Source organism: Melanaphis sacchari, unplaced genomic scaffold, assembly GCF_002803265.2.
Source record: "Melanaphis sacchari strain LSU unplaced genomic scaffold, SCAv2.0 Contig1_pilon_pilon, whole genome shotgun sequence".
NCBI classification, from domain to species: domain Eukaryota; kingdom Metazoa; phylum Arthropoda; class Insecta; order Hemiptera; family Aphididae; genus Melanaphis; species Melanaphis sacchari.
This window is the reverse complement of record NW_020270976.1, coordinates 575,064-598,808: the sequence shown is the minus strand read 5'-3', so window position 1 is coordinate 598,808 and position 23,745 is coordinate 575,064. Positions and strand designations below refer to the sequence as shown.

The following is a 23,745-nucleotide window of genomic DNA, read 5'->3' as shown; positions in this document are numbered from 1 at the left end:
TTAGATTACAATATGCAGATACAAATTAATATTTAATATGTTAAGTACTCAAAAATGACAATAAATACCTTAATAATTATAATATAAACATAAGAATCATATCAGTACACAACGCTTTTTGACCATTTTATTCAATCATTTTATTTTTATAGCACAAAAAAAATATTTTTTAACATTATTTAAATAAATAGGACTTGTATAAACTCAAACCACCATTTACCATAGTTGGTTATAACTTTTAACTAATAATAATTAGTTGTAAAATAATTTTCCTTGGGTTTGTAGTAATAACTTGATATAACATTTAATTAATAGTTATTATAATCCATGAAAATGATTTAGGAAAACAATTTTATAGTTTTTAGAACTAGGGCTATTGTAATGAACCAATATTTGACATAAAGAGCAAATTCAAGAAAAAGTAAAATAAAATTAATGGAGGAAATTCTAAGAGCAAAGTGGATACATAATTTTATAAATGAACATAAATAAATTTAAATGGTATGGACAAGTTAAAGAATAGCTAAGAAGGAAGCCAAAGTCTCAACCAGAAAACAAAATATAATAAGCTGAGAAAAACAATGGAAGAACATCATTATAGAAGATAAAGAAATAGAAGTTATAGATTTGAAAGAATGAACACAGGATAGACAGATGAACATGCTAAGTATTACCCAAGGATCTTTAACTCTTAGAAGAGGCATTAAATGAAGGAAAATATTTACACTTCTGATCAATAACAATTTTTTTATTTACTGTATATTTTAAGTAAATTGGACAATATTTTTATTGACTTGATGACTTCTTCAGTTTTTCTTCGAGTTCATTTTTCAACTGTATAAATGATGCCATTGAATTTTCCAGCCTTGATTTCTCTTTTTCAATAGCTTTTAATAATTTTAAATCTTTTTCTATATTTTCTCGTTCTTTTTCAATTTGCTTTAACGCATTATTTGACATAATACTTGAAACTTTTCCGGTATTCCAATTGAATTGTTCAAATTCAAACACATATTTGTTATCAGTTGTTTTGTTTTTTACATCATCATTTACATTCTGCATTTTAATTTTATGCTTGGCAATCGATTAATTTTTGAGAACTATTAAACAATGTAAAAACCTGGAACAACATTCAAATAGCTTAATTAAAAACTCTAAGTTCTAAGTATACATATACTTAAAAACTAAAAAGTATAAGAACTTATTTTGAACTTTCTCGTGGGTAGTTATTAATTCAATACTATATCATGATGACCAGATAATGAAACCATATTTTAAAATTGAGCGTACTAAAGAATAATAAATTAAAATAAAAGTATTTTTATAACTGAAGTCGACACAACTTCTGTAAATGAATTTGTCCAGTTTTAAGGCTTCATCTTTCATGTAGCAAACATGAGCATTAAAAATTAATTTAGGTTCAAAATGTACATTAAGATCCTTGATAATTTATAAAATTGTTATTCGTGTAGAAATGGTACGAACATAAATGACAAATTACGAGAATAGAAAATAGATTAACATGTAAAATGACGATAAATACTAATGAGATCTTAGTGATTTTACTTTAAAAAAACAACTCTTATTTGGTTCATTAGAAGATTCTTGTTAATTGTAATAGTGTAAAATGTAAAAGCTCTCATTAACGACAAAATATTTAAATTACGAGTAACAAAACCAAAGACTAGTCATAAAATACTAACACGCAACTCGCAACAATACGCCATCGGAAATCGTACGTTTAAAATAATAAATAAACGATAATTTTTTTGTCTTTAAGTCACTACTTTCAACATAAACACACAGGACTAGGAAAAAGACCTTACGGCTTACATAATAATAATATCAATAGTCAAGTAAGTACTTACAACTATAGAAAAGATGAAGTCTATTTTGCATTTTCAGCTATTCATCCTATTCTGCGTTACGAGTTTTAAAATTTTGAATCAGCATTCAGCAGTCAACAGTCAACACACGGCGTCGGCGACGACGGTAACAGAACAAAATATAACAATAAACATGATAATAATAAGCACTGATAATAGATATTAATTCTAATTTTTTTTTATAGTGCTTTTACACTGATTGTACCACCAAGATAGATAATAAATAATAATATTATACTGAAGCGCGCCACGCTGGTCGCTGACCACGAGAATAGACCATAACAACTACCTATTTAATAATAACTATGTACTTTAATAATTAATAGATTATAAGTATAATTTTTAAATTTTATAATAGTACTGTACTACTGTATTATTCCTTACGTGTGGTAGCTACCAGCAAACTTTTGTGATTTTGAGCTTTCAACTATTTACTCAGTTACTCTCGTCCTACCTTATTCCCTACGAGTACGCATTACCGAGTTAAATTTATATTCACTAAGTCGCAATTCATTGGCTCAAGTTACTAAACTATATTATACTAATGTATCATGTATTTATATATAATCTGAAAAAAAAAAACATTGGTAATTGAATAAAACGCAATTTGACCGTATAGTAGGTACCTAGGTAGTTAATTTTCTAAAATTGAAAATCTCAGTACAAACTTCAAGAATAGTTTAAAACAAACGAATGAAAATTTTTAAGCAAAGTATACGTTTTACTTAGGTACCTATTTAATAATATATAATGCGATTTAACTTATGTAACTATGTGTTTGACATATAATATATGAGAACACATACGCAAAATATTTCAGTTGAATGGCCTTGGATTGAATTGTAATTTTTGAGGAAGATTAAACAATAGGTAGGTACTTGAACATTTTAAGCGAATTTTCAAAAAGTTAACCTTTTCAATGTACACATGCCCAATAAAATATTATTTTAAATGGCAGATGACAGTACATAATATTCAGTATAAAGTCATATGGCTTTATTTTGTATTAGGTACTTTAAAGTGAGGAGACACTGTGTGTCTGTGTATACTGTATAGATAGATATACGATGTAATTATGGCAATTATGATTTTTTTTAATGTTTTACTATTAATAGATAAAAGATGTTTTTATTTTTTATTTATAAATACGTATTAACATCGAGGCTAATAGCGTTTTAAAAAATTTAAGATATTACAATTTATGTTCGTAGTTTATTTAGGATGATCACACGTCTCGTTTTAAACGGGATTATCCCTTTTTAGATCATCATGTCCCGTTGTCCCGACAAACTACGAATGGGACACTTTTAATCCCGTTTTTAAAAGATTATATCGTTTTAATCCCGTTATTTTTATATTATTAAACAATGTCTGTAAAAAATATCAATGTATTATAAAAACGTACCTAAAACAACTTTAAAAAGAGCAACATATTATGATTATTATTTTAATAAATTGTAAGTTAAATGTAATTGGAAAAAATAAAAATTGTTTGTCCCGTTTTTTATTTTTATAAAATTGGTCACCCTAAGTTAATTGTTATATGTATAAATGTATAATAGTTATTTAAAACAAGTGGTACAAGTATGATTAAATAACAATAGCTTAAATTTAATACAGTCGAATTCGCTTATAACGATGCCGTTTACAACGATATTCCGGGTAAAACGATTCCAAGCAATGTATTTAGTTGGTTTTATATCTTATGTGTTGTTACATTTTATAATCCGGATATATCGAAGTTTGGTTATAATGATCAGATTCTCTTGGTCCCTTGAAGATCGTAATAAGCGAATTTGACTGTACCTAGTATAATAAATTCTAATAAATATTAAAGTGTGTGAGCACTGAGCAGGTTTCTGGATTTAGTGTAAAATATTCACAGAGGTTAATGGGTTTTTTAAACTCATCTCAGAATTCTTAGTATTTAAAACATTCATTTGATTTTCTTTCTGTATGTTTGTTGTTGCCTACTTAACTCCATTTTTTCTTGGGTTTGTGTCTGGATATGCTGATATTTTATAGCAATGTAGGTCATATGATTGCCTTTTTAACTATTTAGACAAGTCTGATATCAAATTTATTAAACAGTTCTTTGTAAGATTGTTTTTAAGCATGCTGAGTGAATCTATATGACAGATATATTGATAGATAAAAGAAGTATCATGATAAAAAATAACTTCATTATTTGTATTTTAAGCTTTAATGTATTAATTACATAAATACAAGTTATATTCATTATTTAATTTTAAAATTGTAATGAAACATTTCCTGTCTAACAATCTTGATACAAATCTTTAGAAAAATACATAAAATACTTGACAAATGACCAGGAACACAAAAATACTTAAAAAAATTAAATAAATAAAATAATAACTGAGCTGTCTTGAGAATATTTTTACTTTTCTATGGAAATTTACTCTGCCTACACGTTAAAATAAAACCTAAGTACATAGATATTAGTAAAACAGTATTTATTTTAGCAATATATGAAGATTTTTTTTGAAAAACATCTTACTGCTGAAATACAAAAAGTATGAAATTAAGCTGGAGACTCGTGTGAAAAGCATGAATTTTTTAAATATTTTGTTTCTCTTGTATTATTCTGGTAAATTATATTAATTATTACATTTTATAAGACAAGTATTTATTGAAATTACTGATGACTAAAATATTTTTTTATGACTTAGATAATTTTAATTAACATAAGAATCAACATTTCATACATAAATGCCAATTATTACGATAGATTAATTTATTAAGGTAAATAAATATTTGGTACCTCATATTAAGAAAAACATGAAATACACTTATCCATATATTGTCTATCTGTAGTAAATTCAATATAAAATATAATATTAAACCAAAAGAGCAAACATTTAATTTATGGTACATTTAAACCGATGTTACACAAAGCTTCATCAATTTGTTCATAAAAATGAACTAATACTTTTACAAAGTTTGAATATTACATATCATATTTACCAATTGCATAGTAAAAAGTAATAAATAACATATTATTATATAAATAATATATATGTATATACAAGTATAATTATTTATAACAGCTATTTTCATACAGAATAATTTAAAAATTATGCAATGTTGAACCCCTTAAACAATGTATGTTGTAATTAAGAATTATCAGATAGATACATGGATATTAATTAAGCAAAAATTATGTTTTTGTTGTATATATTATAATCTTAAAAACAATATTTTTTAAAATCAAATTACTTAAAAACAAAATTTACACTACAATGTTAAAATATATATTCTTATAATTTATAATACAAATACCTCGTATAATTATGATTTGCAAAAATTAATAGATCCATCATTTTATCGAAAAAAAAAAAACTAACAGAATATAAGCGTAATAATATATAATAAATGGGTATAATAAAAGTTATCCCATTTTTTTTTTTCTATAAATATTAAATATAATTATAACAGCAGTTCAAAAGGCATAAAAAGTATACTTAAAATAAAAGTATACTTATATACTTTTTGAATACCAATCAACTAAATATTAACCAAATTTTAATTTCTAACTAAAATAAAATTGATATTATATACTGTATAAAATAGTAATAATAATTATTATTATAATTATGTAAATGTATGTATGTATATAAATATTTTTAAATTTAATTGATTTAATACTCAAATTGTATAATCGGAGGGTTAGCAATATTGTGGTACCAATCAAATGCACATTTAAAATTATATGCATTGTTTGATTATAATACTATGGTAATTACTAATTAACATAAACATTTTTTTATAGTTTAAGATATTAAATATTAAAAGTTAATATTAAATAATATATATTATTTTATTTGCTTAAGTATTAAAAATAATTTTGAGGGAAAATAATTTTGTTCCCTTAAAATTTGATCAAGATAATCTAAGAACAAATTTAATTGAAATCTTATCTGCTAACATTAAGTTTTATGATATTCTTAAGTATCAGGTACAATTAGTGTTTGTTAAACTTAACCCCAAAAGTAAGTTTTTGTATTTTATTTAAACAAAATAATATACTTCAGGTATAATACCAATATGTATAATATAAAAATAAAATACAATTTTAAACGTTAATCACAATAGAAGTATTTTGGAAAATTGTTGGAAGTTATTAAATAATAAAACTTATTGAAATGTATAAATTAAGACTATTGAGATATTAAGCAATGATTGGTACCACATTTCCGGTTTAATTGAGGACCACATTTAACATATGTCTACGTCAACAAGAAATGCGAATTAACCAACCGAAAAAACTAAATACAATTAAAGTTAATCACAATTAAAATTATTTAAGCTCGAGAATAGAAGAAATAAAATCAGATAAGTAGAGATTAAGTTGGCAGGAAGATTGGAATACAAACATTACAAACAATTACTAATTATGACTATAATTACACACTTAACAATAATACGATATATTTATTACACAATAATTATATATTTTAAAAGAGGAATGCATTTTTCATTACTGCTGTTGCTATTCATAAACATTTCCTTCGATAAATCCATTAGACTAGAAATTTCGCATAACTAAGATACTGGAAGCATTTAAGTGATGTCTAATTTTGATTAGAAATAAAAAAAAAATAAAAGAAAATAGGTAACAAAACAAATACTAGCAACAACAAAATTGAACTTTGGAAAATGTCTAAAAACTATATGGGAATTCAAAATGTAAAAAAAAAAAAAAATAATAATAAGACAATGAATACTTAAAATTAATCATCAGAGGTCGAAAAAATAATAATTATTTTGGTCTAAAATTACAATTAAAGGCAATGATTGGCAAGGTAGGTCGTATTATAATTTATGCCTAATATTAATTTATGTGTTGCGCAATAATTTTTTATTTTAAATTTTGGTATTTTAAGCAAAGTACATAACTTTCTTGGTATCGGCATGAACTGTGATAGCTCGCGCCATTGCACCTGGTGTTCGATCTTCACTACAACCAGATTGATGTGATCCTTCACCACTGGAAAAAAAATAGTTTTTTTATACAAGATATTTCAATTTCATAATTTTGAGTGTGTATTAAAAAATTAATTTTACATTAAATCAATTCAAGAACAAATTATTAAGGTCTAAATAAACTTCATTATGAATAATGTCAGACTGCATTTTTAAATAAAATATATTATAATAATTTCTTTGTCAAAGAAAATATTTCAAAGTTAAGGTGATTAATGACCATGTTTTGTTTTGAATAGTATAGTCTTGTTATTTTTGTACTTCTGTACCATTGTTCCTGCAGAATCTTTAGGGCACTTAAGTGTTTCATTTTCAGAAAATAGACAAAGAAAATATAACAAAAATTAATTTTTGTGGATAAATTATTGTATGGTTGAATTAATTTTAGCCAATGATATTATAAATAATTTATGTCAATATCAAAGTGCTGTACAATGATGTACAAATATTTGTGATATAATTAGCTTAAGTTTTTCTAATAGTTTAAAATGGTTTGTATCTATATGTTCAAAATAAAATTTTTAACTAAAATCAATTATTGCGGCCAAAATTTAATTTACTAACATTCATAAAAAAAACTGTGCCAACATATGTTCAATTTTTTTAAATTGCTTACATTACATACATTTATGCAAAACCAATTAATCATTTCATTCAGAATTTAAAATTTGAAATTATTAAACAAACATTTTTCAATACCATCCTAAACCTCAACACTATGATGGATTTAAATAATTTTGAATATAGTATAGTATAAATTCTCAAAAAAACCTCACTACAAATACAAGTAAATTCAATAATATTACCTGTCATGTTCCTTTTCGACTAAATGATATCTAGCCCTAAATGCAACTAAGTGAGCATAATAGGCAGGTGCAGGTATAGATACGGAACGTGTACATCTCACATAAGTGTGACACAATTGGTATGTTAAGCATTGTAATTCATCCGATTCAAAATGATTGTCATCCCATAGAACATGATAATGACTTGGCCGACTTGTTCCCTGTTATAACATTTTTATTATTATATTAAAATGAATTAATTTTTTAATTATTTCATCACAGTAAATTATTAAATTAATAAAATATATATATAATAACATATTATTTCAAAATCTATTAACTTTAAAAAAAAGTTATTTTTACATAATTTTTGAGTGAAATAAAACATCATTTTTTTTTTAAATGATTATATTTTTAAGTTTTTGAATAACAACATACATTTATAATTTCACATTCTGAAGTAGAATACTTTTTGGAATATTTGGATACATAAAAATTTAAATTTAAACAAGTACATGATGAGTTATAAATAGAGTTAGGAGTTTTATGCACTTAAGATCATAAAAATATGCATATATATATGCATAATAACATATCAAAATATATACTTAGATATGAGTTTATTTTTAACTAAAAAAATACATATTTGTACAAATTAAGTTAAAAAAAAAATGAAATATGAAGTAGTTAAACTATTGATTATAGCCTTATTGGTACTTTTGCAGGGAAAATCTTAAAATAAAAATGATGTAGAATGAATAATGTATAAATTATACATTATGTTTTGTTTTTAAACATTATAACTTATCAAAACAGAAAATTTTACATCAATTTTTTTCATTTTTCTTATGAATAAAATTAAAAAATATTTAAATACAAATAAACATTCTAATTCATAATATGAAATGAATCACTATGTTGTGATTTAAAAAAGTAAAGACCTAAGAAATTATAATGAAAATAAATGTATTTTTTCAAAAATGATTTATATTTTAATTGGAAATTATGTAAATAAAATATTTCCATAAATGTTAATAGATTTTTAAATTATAGTGTTGTTTGATAAAAGAATCACTATATATTATAAAAGTAAAAAAATATTGTTATAAATTATTACCTGAATTCCCTGATGGCTACATAAGTAAAAATCAAATTCTGTAGGATGTGTTATTCCAACATCAACTGTTGTACCTGCTGGAATATTTCCAGATTTTCCAGATTGTTCTTTTTTATCAGCACAGAACAACCTAAGACAAAAAGATTATTTATTAAAAAATAAAACTTGAAATATTAAAAAAAGCAAACCTAGTGTGATGACGTTTTTGAACAATAATAAAAGTGATTCCTGGTTTGTAATCACCTTCTAACTTTATACATGCCTCCCGAATAGCTGTAAGTTCATGTTGTAAGACCTGCCAATATTAAATTAGTTAATAGAAAAAAAACACAAAAATAAGATAATAATATCTTTTAAAATATATTTATTTAAATATCTATTAAAACAAAAAATTTAATTATGTATGTTGATATTTAATTACCTATATAATTATTAATTAGGCTAATTATACTATAATATATTTCATATATTTATTGTATGTATACTAAAATTATTTTAAAGAACCAAGTTATTTTTTATTGCATTTGCATGGCTACTTATATAAAAAATTATAAAAACAGTTTTAGCATCCTTAATATACATAAATAAAATTAAACATACATGAGGAAATTGTCCTTCTGATACTCCATCACGGTATAATATAATTCTGTGAGGCTTATAACCACCAGTACTCTTGTAAAACATGATTAAAAGTTCCCTAAAATTTAAAAATTTAAAATTAATAGTATAATTATATCAAAAAAGTTGAATGTACTACATACCTAACCATAGAACTAAGTTCTTGAATGATTTCTTGTCTATGTTGTTGGACTCGTACAGTAGCAGCATAACGACTAGGATGGGCATCCATAGATCCAACGACTGCTGCAATGGATGGTTTTTTATTGTCACCTGCTGGTGGGTGAGTTACATCTGCACCCAAAAATATCACTGGTTCATTAAATACCTAGAAAAAAATTAATTATTTGTTAATAAGAATTCAGTAGTTTATTTAAAGTTTAAGTACTTTAGGTCTGATGCTTGGTACAAGAATGCTATTGATGCCACCTAATTTTACATTGATCTTTAAACATAAATTAGACAATGTTTGAGGAGAAGTTTTATTAACATTTTTAGCTTGAACACATTGTGTAGCCATTCCTAGAACAGTATCTCCAACTCTTTTGACTTCAGCTAATAATAATAATTAATAATACATGATTTATATTGAATCAATAAGAAACATTAAAAATTTTAAATAAAATAAAAATTATAATACCATATACAGGGGTTTTTCCTGGTAAAACAACAACTACAAGTTGTAATCCAGTGAATGTTGATTTTAAATAACGGAACATAGGTTCTACTTGATCAGGCCCAGTGGCATATTTACCTGATGAAAAAAAAAATAAACTTAGTCAAATAAAATTATATTTATAATATACTTTGTTCTTACAAAAACATGGTTGACCAACTATTGGCATGCCAGCATCACTGCTTATCTTTTGAAGTTGTGTTGTGAAATTCCTATAAGACAAATAATACAGTAAATACTAACAAAACTGCATAAATCTATAACATTTTTAGAACTAAATTAATTGTTAAATAACTAAATTTGCCATTATAATAATTATCAAAGTACTTTTGGTTACCTTAATGCATCTTCACGAACAGTTCTCTGTGGTGCAAAACAAGCTATTGCCCAATTACGAATTTCAACACCTGTAAAGAACTGTTTACCTCTCATATCCCAAACTCCTTGATTAGGCAGTGCTTGTTGTTTAGTTTGTTGGACATTTAATCCACCCTATAATAAACATAATTTATAAAATTAAATAAGTATGGTTTTAACAAATATTTTTTTTTCTATGGAAGGGCAAAAACAAAATGTATACAGTAGATATACTGTATACAGTAGGTATACAGTAGATTTTTATACCTGATTAGGTAGAGTTCGTCCACCATATTGTAATTTTGGTGGTGGTAAAACACGACCACGTACTTCCATCATGCTATTTGATATAGTAAGACCAAATTCTTGTACATATGAATCATTATTAAAATCAGCACGACGAACTAAGGAATTAATTTCTCGTTCACGATCAGGAGCACTGCGTGCAGTTGCCTTTATCATGGTTGATGTTTGCATGTCGGTTAATTTCTTAATACACCGTTGACCAGCAACTATGTTACAGACCTAATAAAAAAAGTTAACACAAGTTAATTACTTGCTAACACAGGTCTATATTACATCTTATAATTTTATCACAAATATACAGAAGAGTTGGGATAAATTGAAATTGAAGGGGACTGAAAACATCACATCAAGATTCAAGATATGAATTATTTGAGATACTTAATTTGAATTAATTAAATTTAAGCCAAAACTTCAATTTATATAATGAAATACAATTTTAAAATGTTTGTTAATTGTGTTTATAGTCCACAGTAAACAATAAATATTATAAAAACTAAAAGATACAATAGAAAAATATTTGGTAATTAATTTCTGATGTTTTAGCAGTGTAACAAACAATTAAACTTTCCAATTTGTCTACTGCTTTAATATAGAAGTATCCACACTTACAAAAAATTGACAAATAGTTTGTAATAATAATATTGCTTGGTTTAATATAATAATGTTATAAGTTTTTCATGAGACTTGTCTTTTTCATTATTTTTTAATAACTATTTATAATATTATCATTAACTGTAACATAGAATTGAAATGAAATGTGTTGATTGATACTAAGTTTATCTGCTAAAATTTTCCAATCATCAATGCTATTATTTTTTTTTTTTAGACATAAATAACCACCATCATAATAATCTACATTTAAATAGAATTTAACTTTTAATAAACAATTAATAATTACATTTGGTTGTATACCATTCTTTTTCGCAGAAGTGCATAGATTGTACGATTTATTTATTGAACATAGTCTGCCTTCATTAATATTATAAACAATTAATAATTTATTTGTGGTATAATGTTTTGAAATTTTATATTATTCTCTGATCCATTAGTTATAAAGTTTAGATGTAGTATTTGGAAGTAAGAATCCAATTTTTACAGATTTTAAATTGGATTATATAGTTATCAATAAATAATACAACATTTCTTTGATCTAGACACATTTTAAATAAATCGCTAGTCATCCATGTCTGCTAGTAAATAATTTTTATTATACAGTAGTCTCAATAATTGTCATAAAACATAATGAGTTTACAGAATACCCAGATATTTTATATTTCGACCAAGTTAATTATCACTGCTTTACATTTGTGTTAGTAATTATAATAACTGCAATTTTAATGGGAATAAAAAGAAATTTGAGTTAATGGGGTATCGAAACCAGACTATTTATTTTATCATTATATGTAAAATTCAATAATAATCTTTATTTATTGTTTAATTGTTGTTAAATAAATTTAGAGCAATTAATCTATTATATAAAATAACACTTTAATACTATATAAAGTAAAAATGGTAAAGAAGAATCATTACAGCTCAATGGATAGCCGAATTATTAATTAAGCGTGATTAAAAACTGTTATGATAAAATATATTAATAATTTAAATACACAAACCTCTAAAGGAAGATATGTATGTTTATGTTCCTGTCCAACTTGAAGACATGGTAAATGTGGATAACGTAACTTCATCTTGTATTTGTCTAAGAAATATTTAGCTACTGTGCATTCTACTGTCTGACCATTTTCCAATTGCAATGGAAAACTAAAAATTGTTTCAAAGAATGTATAACAATATAAAGTTTTAAAATTAATTACTTACGATTGCATTTGAGCAGGTCTTCTTGTAACATTACAAACTCTATATTTTCTTCGCATTGCTCCACAATGGGTAATCTCTATTTTAAGACCTTTAATTTCTTTTGTAAATTTAACTCTTTGTGAATCTGTTAATGGTTTTCTTTGTTCACCAATATCTCTAATATCCAAAACTTCACACATGAATTCTATTACGGGTTGTGCTTTGTAAAATGCTGTGGCTGACACTAAAAATATATATATATATATGTCAATGAAGATAAATCAATTCTAATATTTTATTTAATAAATTACCATCAATATTAAGCATCATTTTCCATTGAGATGGCCTGACAGATTGATGAAAACCAAACCAAACTTCTCTACCACCACCTAATGGATGATAATATCCTTCAGGAGAAGAAAAAAATGATCTACCCACTGGTGTGTAAGTCATTGATGGAAGATGTCTCATGACTACATCCAAAGCCTATATAAAAAAAATATTGAAAATGAATGTAAATAATAAATAATAATTCTTTTTTTTAATAGTTTAAAGTAAGTAGAATAAAATGAGCTAACCAAAATAGCATCATAAGGTATCTGTCTTGTGCGACCTTCTAATGCTTCTTCCAAAGCAAATAATGATACTTGAGCTAACCATTTAATATTAACACGAAACACTCTATCTTTACCTTCACCAGGTAATGTAACCTGAAATAAACATTGATACAATTTAATAAAATTATAACATAATTTAAAAGAAAAAACATACTTCTAATTCCATTCGATCGTTTCCAATAGGCAATGGATCTCTTGTGTATAAGTTATTTCGACCATCAAATACAGGTCGAAGATTACCAAAAAGTTTACTGTATGCGTGAACCATGGTTTCAATAATTTCACGGTTAACTTTTCGTGGACATTTATCTGGTTGAATATTGATGTCATAATGATGAACATAACCTCTTGGCATGGATATTTGAAAATGATTGGCACGAAGCACAATTGGCCGACCTTCTCGTCCCAAATTTGGTCGACGTGGACAATTGAATACTAAAAATTAATTATAAAGAATTATTAATAATGAATAGTTCATAACTCTACATTTATTTTACTCCTTACAAGAAATTAAAATATTTGCTAAAACTTATTATTTTATAAAATTAAGAATGATGGTACAATTAGAAATTACTGCATGGATATCGTTTGACGTTTTTAATTTATCATAAGGATCGCCTATCGATGAGCGTCGCATACAGCATTTTTGTCTATGAGCACACGTTTATATTGCTTTTTGACATATGAAGACTGCTAACAGTTAATTTATCACCAATAGACATAGGGAGCAACTACTCGTGTTATACTTTAATTGGCAATACTATGAAAAGTCCATAGAATTTCGAGTTTTAAGACAGGAAATCAATAGAAAATAATAAAAGGTATATCGGCTACCACATGCAAGGGACATAGCTATGATTTTGTGAAACCATCCTCATACTATCACTAAACCTGATTACTGTGATAAATAATAAACTTCAAATAGCTATAACTTTGAAATAAAATCCTTGCAATAATTTTTTATTACATCATCATTTTGAATTTGATTTTATTTAATTTACTTTGGAGCATGGTAAACTTGTTTCTCATAAATAAACAATAACATCTAGGATTATTTAAAAACTAACTATAAATATTTTAAATTATTATTATGAAACTTTACCTGGTACATCAACTAGTTGTGGTTGTAATGCAGGAGCCTGAGGTTGAAGAACGCCCATTGCTCCAGGAACACCAACTGGCACTGGGGCCACAACAGGTGCCGCAGGGGCTATATTTATTAAAAAAATTATGATTTAATAGGCAATTAAAATAAGAAATTATAGCTATCATTAATATGTACTTATTTCATATTACTATAATTATAAAAATAAATGAAAACATCAAGATACTAACACTAAGTTCAAATACTTAGTCGTATGTTAATTAACTAGTCTTTAAACTGATATAGAACTAAAGAAGTTGCCTTGAAGGTTAGGTATCTTTCAGTAAGAAAATTCTAATTAGGTAGAAATAAGTTTCATACAAAATATAATTTTAGTGATACATTTGAATTTGATTAGGCTACTGAATTTATTCTTCTACATTGTGAACAATAAATTAAAATATATACATATATGTTATTTAATATTATTTTCCAATAATACTATTAATTGGTATTGTCAGTCTTGATAAAAACCAAGGCTCAAAATTTGTAGCACTAAAAATGTTACTTTTTAGCTCTAGAATATGCACTTAAAAACTCCAAAATATGCACTATAAATAGCTCAAAAAATCACAAAAATATACATTTAACTTGAAAATATTATGAATTTATTAGAAAAAATCAAATGTAATTTTACAATTTTCAGTTAAAAAGTAAAATTTTTTCCAAGAATTCAAATATTTTTAAAAATATAGTTAAATAAATCATTGTTTTCAACAAAATGCAAATATTTCATATATTATGTGAAAATATACCCAAAAATAGTACTAAAAACACTAAATTAACATTAAAAACCGTAAATATGCAAAAAAAAAAAAAATAGCAAAATTAAATTCCATGTATGACATCAGAGAAACGTGAAAAATATTTGTATTTTACTTTGAATGTTTTAGGACAAACAAAGAAAAACATGCATTTGCTAGAGCTTTCGAGCTCTAGTAATAACAATACTAATGCCTATTTCATACCCAAATACATCATTTTATTCCTCCATCTAATTTCAGAGCTTAACATTGTGATGTCTTTTTTTACACAATCTTCTCATCTTTAACAATATTCCGTTCCAAAAGAGAATACACTAAATGGCAACCAATATCTGTCTGGCAGCATACATCTCCACATACAGCATAGGTTATGACTGGTGAAAGGGAAAAAAGTGAGCAGAACTAGTGTATTTTTTTTATGAATGGAGTAAGACCTCTCTTTAAGTCTTATTCTCCCACGCACCTAAATAAAGTACCATGCTTACATCATGTATGGTCGGTCAATATTAATTTTCTGTTAGTAATTTTTTCAAATATCTCTTAAAATTCCAGTTATCAATATAATAAATAGATTAATAAGCATCATCATATTAACTAATTGCTTTCAAAATGTAGATATTCTTCATCTTTTGTATTTAGAATTTGTCAGTGAATTTTAAAAATAAATAGACTATATTTTTCTGCCTAACTTACTTACACATAATCTTTTCAAATTATATATTTCTATATTCTCACACAAATCTATAGACAGATATAAATAAGTATTTACTTATATTTAATGAAAAAAAAAATAAAACTGGACAATAAGAAATAACAATAGAGAAATTTACTTATGGAAATTATAGTAGGTATATAAAAATATTTATTCTTATTTAGTTGTTTAAATGTTATTACTAGGGCACGGATGTTGTTGCATTTACAACTTTTCTTCTACCTTTCCAATTTATTGCTAAGTAAGTTTTAAATACGTTTTATGTAAGTACGAATTCAAATCTAAAAGTTTTAAGTGCAATTTTTGGAATTTTATTGCAATTTTGTTGAATTTAATCATTTATACAACCGTTTTAGCTATATTCGAAACTCGTATAAATAAGATAATACTTAAATATTTCCAGTATATAGTAATGCTCCACTAACATCAACCGATGTAGAACGAAGTTTTTCAAGGTATAAGAACTTATTGGCTCCAAATCGAAGAGCATTCGAATTCAAAAATTTAAAACAAACACTTATAGTCCAATGCAATAAGGTTTAAAATTTAAAATATTTAATATGTTTAGAATACGCATAGATTATTAATTAATATTTATTATTATAAAATATAAAAAATATATTTTTTGGCAGAATTAAAATAAAACATCTATAAATTATAACGAAACATAATTTTTAGTGCATTTTTTAATATTTTAAGTGCAGTTTTTGGTATTTTTTAGTGCAATACTGCAATCAATTTTAGTAGTTTTTTACTACTACAACATTCGTGCCCTAGTTATTACTTAGAAATAACATACTAAAGTACCAAAACATTAGTTATTCTTAATTATATGTTGATCTTAAAAATTATTTCTATTCATCCTCTTTACTAATTTGCTTTCTCGTCAACGAGGTAATATCTGACACCAATATTCTACTTTGGGCAATAAAGAAAAATCCTTATAAGATTTGATTTAGATTACAAAAATTATTGGACATTATTCACACAAATACAAAACACATTCTTTCAATTATTGCTATCTACTTAATACCTTACGAATATATAACTAAAAAATATAGTATTTTACTAAGAGGATTGGACACCTGTTTGATATAAAAATTTAGATGCATACTCTACAGATTAATCGAGTGGCTTGGCATGGCGCGTTGGCTGCTACCAGTCGCGAAATGCAACTGAGAGTAAGTAGCGGCCATAGCTACTAGCTCCCGGATGGGTGATCACCCGGGATCATAGTGGTTAGAAACCTTGCCACACATACACGTGTTTACTATCAACCGTAACAATCATAAAAAAAGAACCTACCATACCAACCTTACCCCTACAACAGCTAATGGACCTAGTCGCCAAAGCTTAAGTTCAGAAAAAAAAAAAAAAAAAGATTAATCGAATAAGTAATAAAACTGAAAACAAATTTGATATGAGATCAATTATCATTCCATAATTTTGATTTCAACTTCTTCAAAAGTAAAGTATAACAATTTTTTAATAAAAAATTTTTAGGATTAAAAGAGGATAAAATTAAAAATATGTAAAAATATGGGAAAGACAAGCAATTTAATTCACTTGATCAATTAGAATGTTGAAAATAGAACATTCTAACATTTTTATGTTGTACATGTGTTTAACAAAAACAAAAAACCATCGCTTTTAATCCCCTAGATAATAATTAATGCAACACAATAGTCAGTAGATAAAAATTATAATTTTTTTGAGAATTAAGTATTACCCGAGGTGTAAATAATAAATATAACAATTATTAAGGTCAATATGAATAATATTTAAATATCGAAATAAATAATGTTAATTAATAAATATTTTTTTATAAAGCTTTGAGGGATATTAATATCCACTTAAAAAAAAATATAATTTAATAATAACAAAAAACTAATCTGACAAGAATAATCACTATTTACCATTGAAGAGAAAACATTAATTCAATTTTCACCAATTATTATCAGAGGTTCATCTAGTTTTAACATTTCATCACTTAGCCTACGGTGGTATGGCTGGGCTGGAAGTGGTAAAAAACCAAAATAAAGGTTATTATTTATATTAACGAAAAAATGTCGAAGAATAGAAATTTGTGGGTAACGATGGCGACCGGAGAGTTTATAGATCGAGTTGATTGATTTATTGCCGCGAAAAAATATTTTTGATTAGACAAACTCATAATTATGAACAGCGAAGGGGCGGGACGCAGACACACGAGATCCGAAATTTGAGATGGCGAAAAACCCCCGACACTACAGTATTCTCGTTAACGCGATATTATTCTGGGAATGGAGGTCATTGCCTCTACAGCTCTGTTGATCAATCCGCACACAAAGCTATAAGAAGTATAATCGTGTTTGTGTGTGCGTGTAAATGTGTATGTGTGTACATAATAGTTAGTGTGTGCGCGCGCGCTGTGCCTTGTACTCACGTTGGCCGACGGGATACATGGCTTGTTCCGGTTAAGAATGGCAACGGCGACGGCGAGCTCACACGCTTAAGCGTTCGCGTCAGAAACCGTTGGCAGAGAGGATCAACTGAACAAGTGCATTATTAATAATAAAAATTTAAAAAACAGAAATTCGTAACGATCTAATAATGAAAACACTACGCTATTAAAAAAGATTGACGCGGAAAGAATGATTACGATAATGAGAGAAAAAAAAAAAATTAAAAAAACCGCGATGGACTACACTACGACGCGTACGTAGCTGACCCAAGCCCGACGACCAGTGTTGCCCAACTAGATTCCGTTTTTATGTTCGCTGGTTGCTGTAGTTCGATCGTCGTCAACTCGGCAAGATTGAAATATAATGGCGACGCGCGTACGGTCACCACTACCGTGGTATATACGCGTGACGATAACCATAACCTCAATCCTTAGGCAGAACATGCTCTATAATTGTGATTTGTGACGTCATGAAACGACGTATTAGCGCTGTTGCTATGAGCGCCGCTGTAGACCAAACTAAAACTATTAAAGTGTTAAGACGTAGAGTGCAGGCTTTGTAGCCACTCCCGCGACCCACAGGGATTTTATCGATTTTCGTTCCTAAAAAGCACGACGGTCGCTACGACGCATCGTAGGTTATAGTCGCTATGTCTCTACCATTTTCCGGCTCGAAATCAAAGTCGGCGGGCTTAGTGAGTGCGATAAGGAAACAGACGTTATTGTTGAACCTTAAGCCAGTGAAAAAAGTGTTGGTCAAGTTCGATCCTTTTAGCCAAAATTCTGCCACAGCCAGGTAAATTGTTTTCTACATTCTGCTGTTGTCATGTACGAAACGTCATGTCACTGAATCGCCATGTTTGAATGAAATGCCGTTTTTGGTCACGGCGAATATAATTTAACAATATTGGCGGTACGTGTACGTTCAATTCATCAGTGTAATAAAAAATTGTTTATCGTTAATATACGATTCGACTTAAGAAAGTTGCAAATAAATCAAAATTTAATTTTGTCAAACTCACGATTGTAATAAATTTGTTATGATCCAAACAATTTATAAAATCTTATTCAATATTTTTATGGTGTAAATAAGTTTTGTATATATAAACAAAAATTCAATATACTTTTATATTAGAAAGAATTTATATATAGTTGTATAATAAATTAATAAGCCAATAAAATAACCTTCATTATTTCTAACATTGATATCCCAAATATAGTTACATTATAGGTAGTGCTTAAGCTTAAATATTTGTATTTTAAGTCACAGTTAGAAATATGTAACATATATTTTATAGAAAAAATCTATAGTTTAAAATGAAATTTAAATGTAGTTGCAAACACTTACTTCCATTGAAATGTCCATTGACGTTTTCATAAACTGGTTTGAAATTAATTTGTTCTTGAGGTACTACAAAATTATCATTGTTTACCTCCATGACTTATTAGATGTTATTCCTAAAACAAAACAATTAATTTAATAAGTTTAATATTTAACACATTAAATTTTTATGTACATAAAATAATACAATTTACTCTTATTTTTAGAAATTTCATGTACTATTTACTATCGCCAAAAGTACTCAAAACAAATCCTCAGTGTTTGATGAGAAACGAAGTTGTTAACGATAGAAGTGAATCAACAATTGATGTTTCCTTAGGTAAAATATTTAATTTTTTGTATGTTTTGTAAATAATTGAATATAATATGTAAATTTAAATTTCTAATTATAGTTAATGGTGAATCAGTGTTATTTAAATGCCAAAATTTGACTGTTTTGGACATTTTTCAACAGTTCAATAAGCATATAACTCCTTTAGCACCTAAAGAAGAATTAACTGAAGTTCTTGTGACTAAAACTGATAAGAAAAAAGGAGGAAAACGGTAAGAATGGCAAAAAAAGAACATTACACTACAACAATTATCAATGGATTCTACAATCAATTGCCAGCTTTCTCGGATGTTTTTGATGAAGAATCGTGGTATTTATTTGTAATATGTTTTGTGACATTCACATTAATAGTTGTTTTTATTTTATCAAAATTTATAAAATTACAACCTGTAGATTGGTGATAAATATTTTTAGAATTAGTTATATTTAAATCAAATTATTTCATTATGTAAAAATCTTGTTATAATTTCAAATAAAGAATGCATTTTAAAACTAAAAATATCAGTAATATATTTTTTAATTAAACTTAAATATAGTATTGATTTTTAAATGTATTCATTCATATTTTTAAACTTTGATCCTGATTAAAATGCTTAGCTTATAAATCAAAATTTTTTAATAATTGATTACTAGTACTATCAGTTAAAATTTCTTATACATTTGTGCAATCTAATTAGTAGATTATTATTAAGTTATTACTTATTAGCAATTAGAAAATAAGTTAAATATGTTTATAATAATTTAAAAAAAAACTTATCTTAGTTAATTTGATATTTAATTAAAATATACAAATAATTATTATTGGTTTAATACCTATTTATATTTTTTCTTGATTTAATATTTATAAATTAATGAAATATGACTTTTTTATTTTATTATTTTTGTTTGTGTGGATAGTCTGATCTTTTATAAATTAAAACAACAATCATTACGTTCTTCATCGACACTTAGTAATCTAACTTGCAAAAATATTTTATTTGTTTGTTACCATATATTTTATATTATGAAATAATTATCAAAATAGATTGGCTCTTAACTCTTAAGTTTATTGAAATACAATTATGTGCCTATATCAACATGATTTTAAAAGTAGGTAAATTACTATTACTATTCAAAGTATAAAATTATAAATTTAAGCACTTGTATTCTGAAAAAAAGTTTTCAAGCTACTATTATTTTTGTTCAAAACATTTGTTATGAAAGTAGATAAATTTTCTCTGTAAAGTATATAATTGATCAAAAAATTACAACAAAAAACTGAAAGTCTAAAGTTCTATTTTTCTGTTATCAGCTTAAAAATGTTATTTAAATACTGTTGTATAGTTTATACCATTATATTTAAAATAAAATGTTTCTATATAGCCAAAGTGAGAGAGGCCAAATAATAAAATATGTAATGTAGTGATTTGTCTTAGAGTTTTGGATTAATAGGTTCGTATTCTATTGATGTTAATAGATTTTGATGACCACCAAAGCTGTATGTTTGAGTAGCATACAAATATAATTTAATATTTCTTGACTAAAGCATAAAAAATATTTTTATTATAAATTAAATATAAACCAAAATAACTCGCATGTTATTCTACATGAATATTTAAAATGTTTCTATTAAAAATGTGTAAATAAAAATTTTTATTTACAAAAATATTTGACAAAAGAATCAATAGTCAAAAAAATAATGTATAGTAATAACTAATAAGTAATATATTACATTTTAAAGTACCACAAGCCTGATAGGAACCCTATAGTTGAAGTGCAAATTTGTGGATTATTGTTTAGAAGATACATTTAACTATAACATTTCATTAGTGAATTTAACTTTTAATACCTATGCAACACCTTGCTATGCATATGCTCATCGTATGATAACATTAAATTATATTGGTTGGTATTAATGATGTTTGGCCAATTGAATTGAAATACTGTTACTAGCTTTAAGTGGATAATTGATAGAATTAATGTTGTCCACAAAAAAATTGTGTAAGCACCTATACCACTGACAAACTGATCATTATTAAAATAAAATGATTTGTGGAACTTTTCTATCGTCTAATTGCACTTTAAAAATTAAAAATTCCTACAATTTAAGGGAAAATTAACCTCGCGAATTTTTTTTTATTGTTGCTTTAAAATCGGCTAATCGGCCAGCACAAGACGTCATTTGACTTTTTCACGATTATTTACTCATTTGGGAGTAGGATATTCGATGGGTAAGTATAATACACAACAAATAACAACTGTTTCATGATATTCGTAGAGCTCAGGTGAACAAATAGCAACATAACGACGACGACATCGTTGTCGAATGACATTAAATAATTTATTTAACACTTGTCGAAAATTGTATCGCCACCTAGATACGTTGCAGTGCCGCATTACAATACACACTGAGCGAGGAACTCCGAAACAGCCGCGTCATTACCAACACCGAAATTATTATCGTAGGACGGTATTATTTTTTTGTTATACAATATCATCATAGATAACGAGTAGCTTCAGCACATAGCATAACACTTAACATACCTATATTGCATGTTAATACGGATGGCTGGCGGCTACGACGTCGAAGATCGCGTTAAATAAGACTAAGACACCGCCGAATAGACGGCGGCGGACCGTTTTCTGTTGGTTTTCTTTCTAGTTTTACGACCAGCGAAACGAGACACTACGAATATCATCGAAAACTATATCGCTGTGTCTACAGTGTACAGGAAAATCATTGAAAGTTCGATTTGCGGACGAGACACGGATAGGAAATTATTGTAAAAATTAATAATAAAAACGCATCCACCCACCCACGCCGCGTTTCGTCCGAGACAAAGATTATAAAAGACTGCCTTCGATCGTCGTACGTAGTCTTAGCCTCCAATCGGGGGATGTTGTTTATTTGGACGGGGTTCGGTATTCCCTCCGGCTCGTTCTCTCGCTCTCTATCGTTCTCACTCTTTCTCTCTCTCTCTCACTGATTACTCGTTCTCTCCGACCTACCTTTTTCTCTTCTTCCGATGGGTACTACACCGGGCGCCGTGCCGTGCAGTGAAACAAGAACGTAGAAGCACAACTACCTCTACGCATGCACACCGATCGGCGGTGGTGGCGGGCGGCACTGGTCTACTGAACCGAAGTCTCAAGGTCAAGGTCTCGCGTGCGCAACGTTTTCGGCACCGATGTACGATATATTAATATTGTTATTGTTATGATTTTTTTTTCTCCTCCGTCCAGTCGGTTCCATATTGCGACGGTGTTACATCGGAGACTACGATAGTGAGAGTGTGGATACGACGTTACATAATAATACTATAATAATTGTTACGACCGTTACGTACGTATATCAAGAGGTATCGGTAGATAGGTACCTACAAATCGCGACGGCGGACAGAACGGTCCGTTAACGCGCACCCAGGTACTGCAGACGACTGCCGTGTCCGAAGTGACACGGACGCGGATTTCGTATGTTTTTCTCGACGGACGAAAGCGTTGATCGGACAGCCGAAACGGGAGAGATTCACTCGACGGGAACCACGAACGGTCGGTGGTACTGTTCGACGGCTACTACGGTCTACGGTGTACAACGGCGCGGCGGCGGCGACGACGACAATAATAATAACAACAACAACACGCGCGCGCCCGCGCAGCACTGTCTGTGCGTGTATCCGCCGCCGCCGCCACCACTACCTCGTCGGGCCGACGTGTAGTTGCATCGCCACCGCCGCCAGCAGCAGCATCGCTCCTCCGCAGCCACCGTCGCCGCCACCCTTACGACGACGATGCCGCCGCTTTCGCGCAAGCATATCCCTTTGAATGACCGTCAAAAGAACGGCGGCGGCGGCGGCGACGCCGTCGGGT

General features: G+C 27.5%; 3 protein-coding genes across 3 annotated transcripts; 2 read left to right on the top strand and 1 right to left on the bottom strand.

Moving 5' to 3' along the window:
• Positions 1-6,785: 6,785 nt before the first annotated feature.
• LOC112593312 (protein argonaute-2) lies at positions 6,786-23,499 on the bottom strand. The gene is made up of 19 exons (XM_025337695.1): positions 22,888-23,499; positions 19,575-19,684; positions 14,266-14,373; positions 13,318-13,598; positions 13,125-13,256; positions 12,858-13,032; positions 12,568-12,790; positions 12,363-12,510; positions 10,711-10,968; positions 10,424-10,578; positions 10,228-10,298; positions 10,051-10,164; positions 9,799-9,965; positions 9,554-9,738; positions 9,393-9,489; positions 8,981-9,087; positions 8,793-8,922; positions 7,697-7,896; positions 6,786-6,894 (listed from the first exon to the last, which is right to left on the bottom strand). The coding sequence occupies exons 2-19, from the start codon at positions 19,663-19,665 to the stop codon at positions 6,786-6,788; spliced, it is 2,751 nt and encodes a 916-aa protein (XP_025193480.1). The 5' UTR covers positions 19,666-19,684; positions 22,888-23,499.
• Positions 18,744-20,129, top strand: LOC112593313 (39S ribosomal protein L53, mitochondrial). The gene is made up of 3 exons (XM_025337696.1): positions 18,744-19,022; positions 19,775-19,887; positions 19,961-20,129. Exons 1-3 carry the CDS (start codon positions 18,877-18,879, stop codon positions 20,113-20,115), a joined length of 414 nt encoding a protein of 137 aa, XP_025193481.1. The 5' UTR covers positions 18,744-18,876; the 3' UTR covers positions 20,116-20,129.
• Positions 20,100-20,300, top strand: LOC112593314. The gene has a single exon (XM_025337697.1). The coding sequence runs from the start codon at positions 20,118-20,120 to the stop codon at positions 20,298-20,300; it is 183 nt and encodes a 60-aa protein (XP_025193482.1). The 5' UTR covers positions 20,100-20,117.
• Positions 23,500-23,745: the final 246 nt, after the last annotated feature.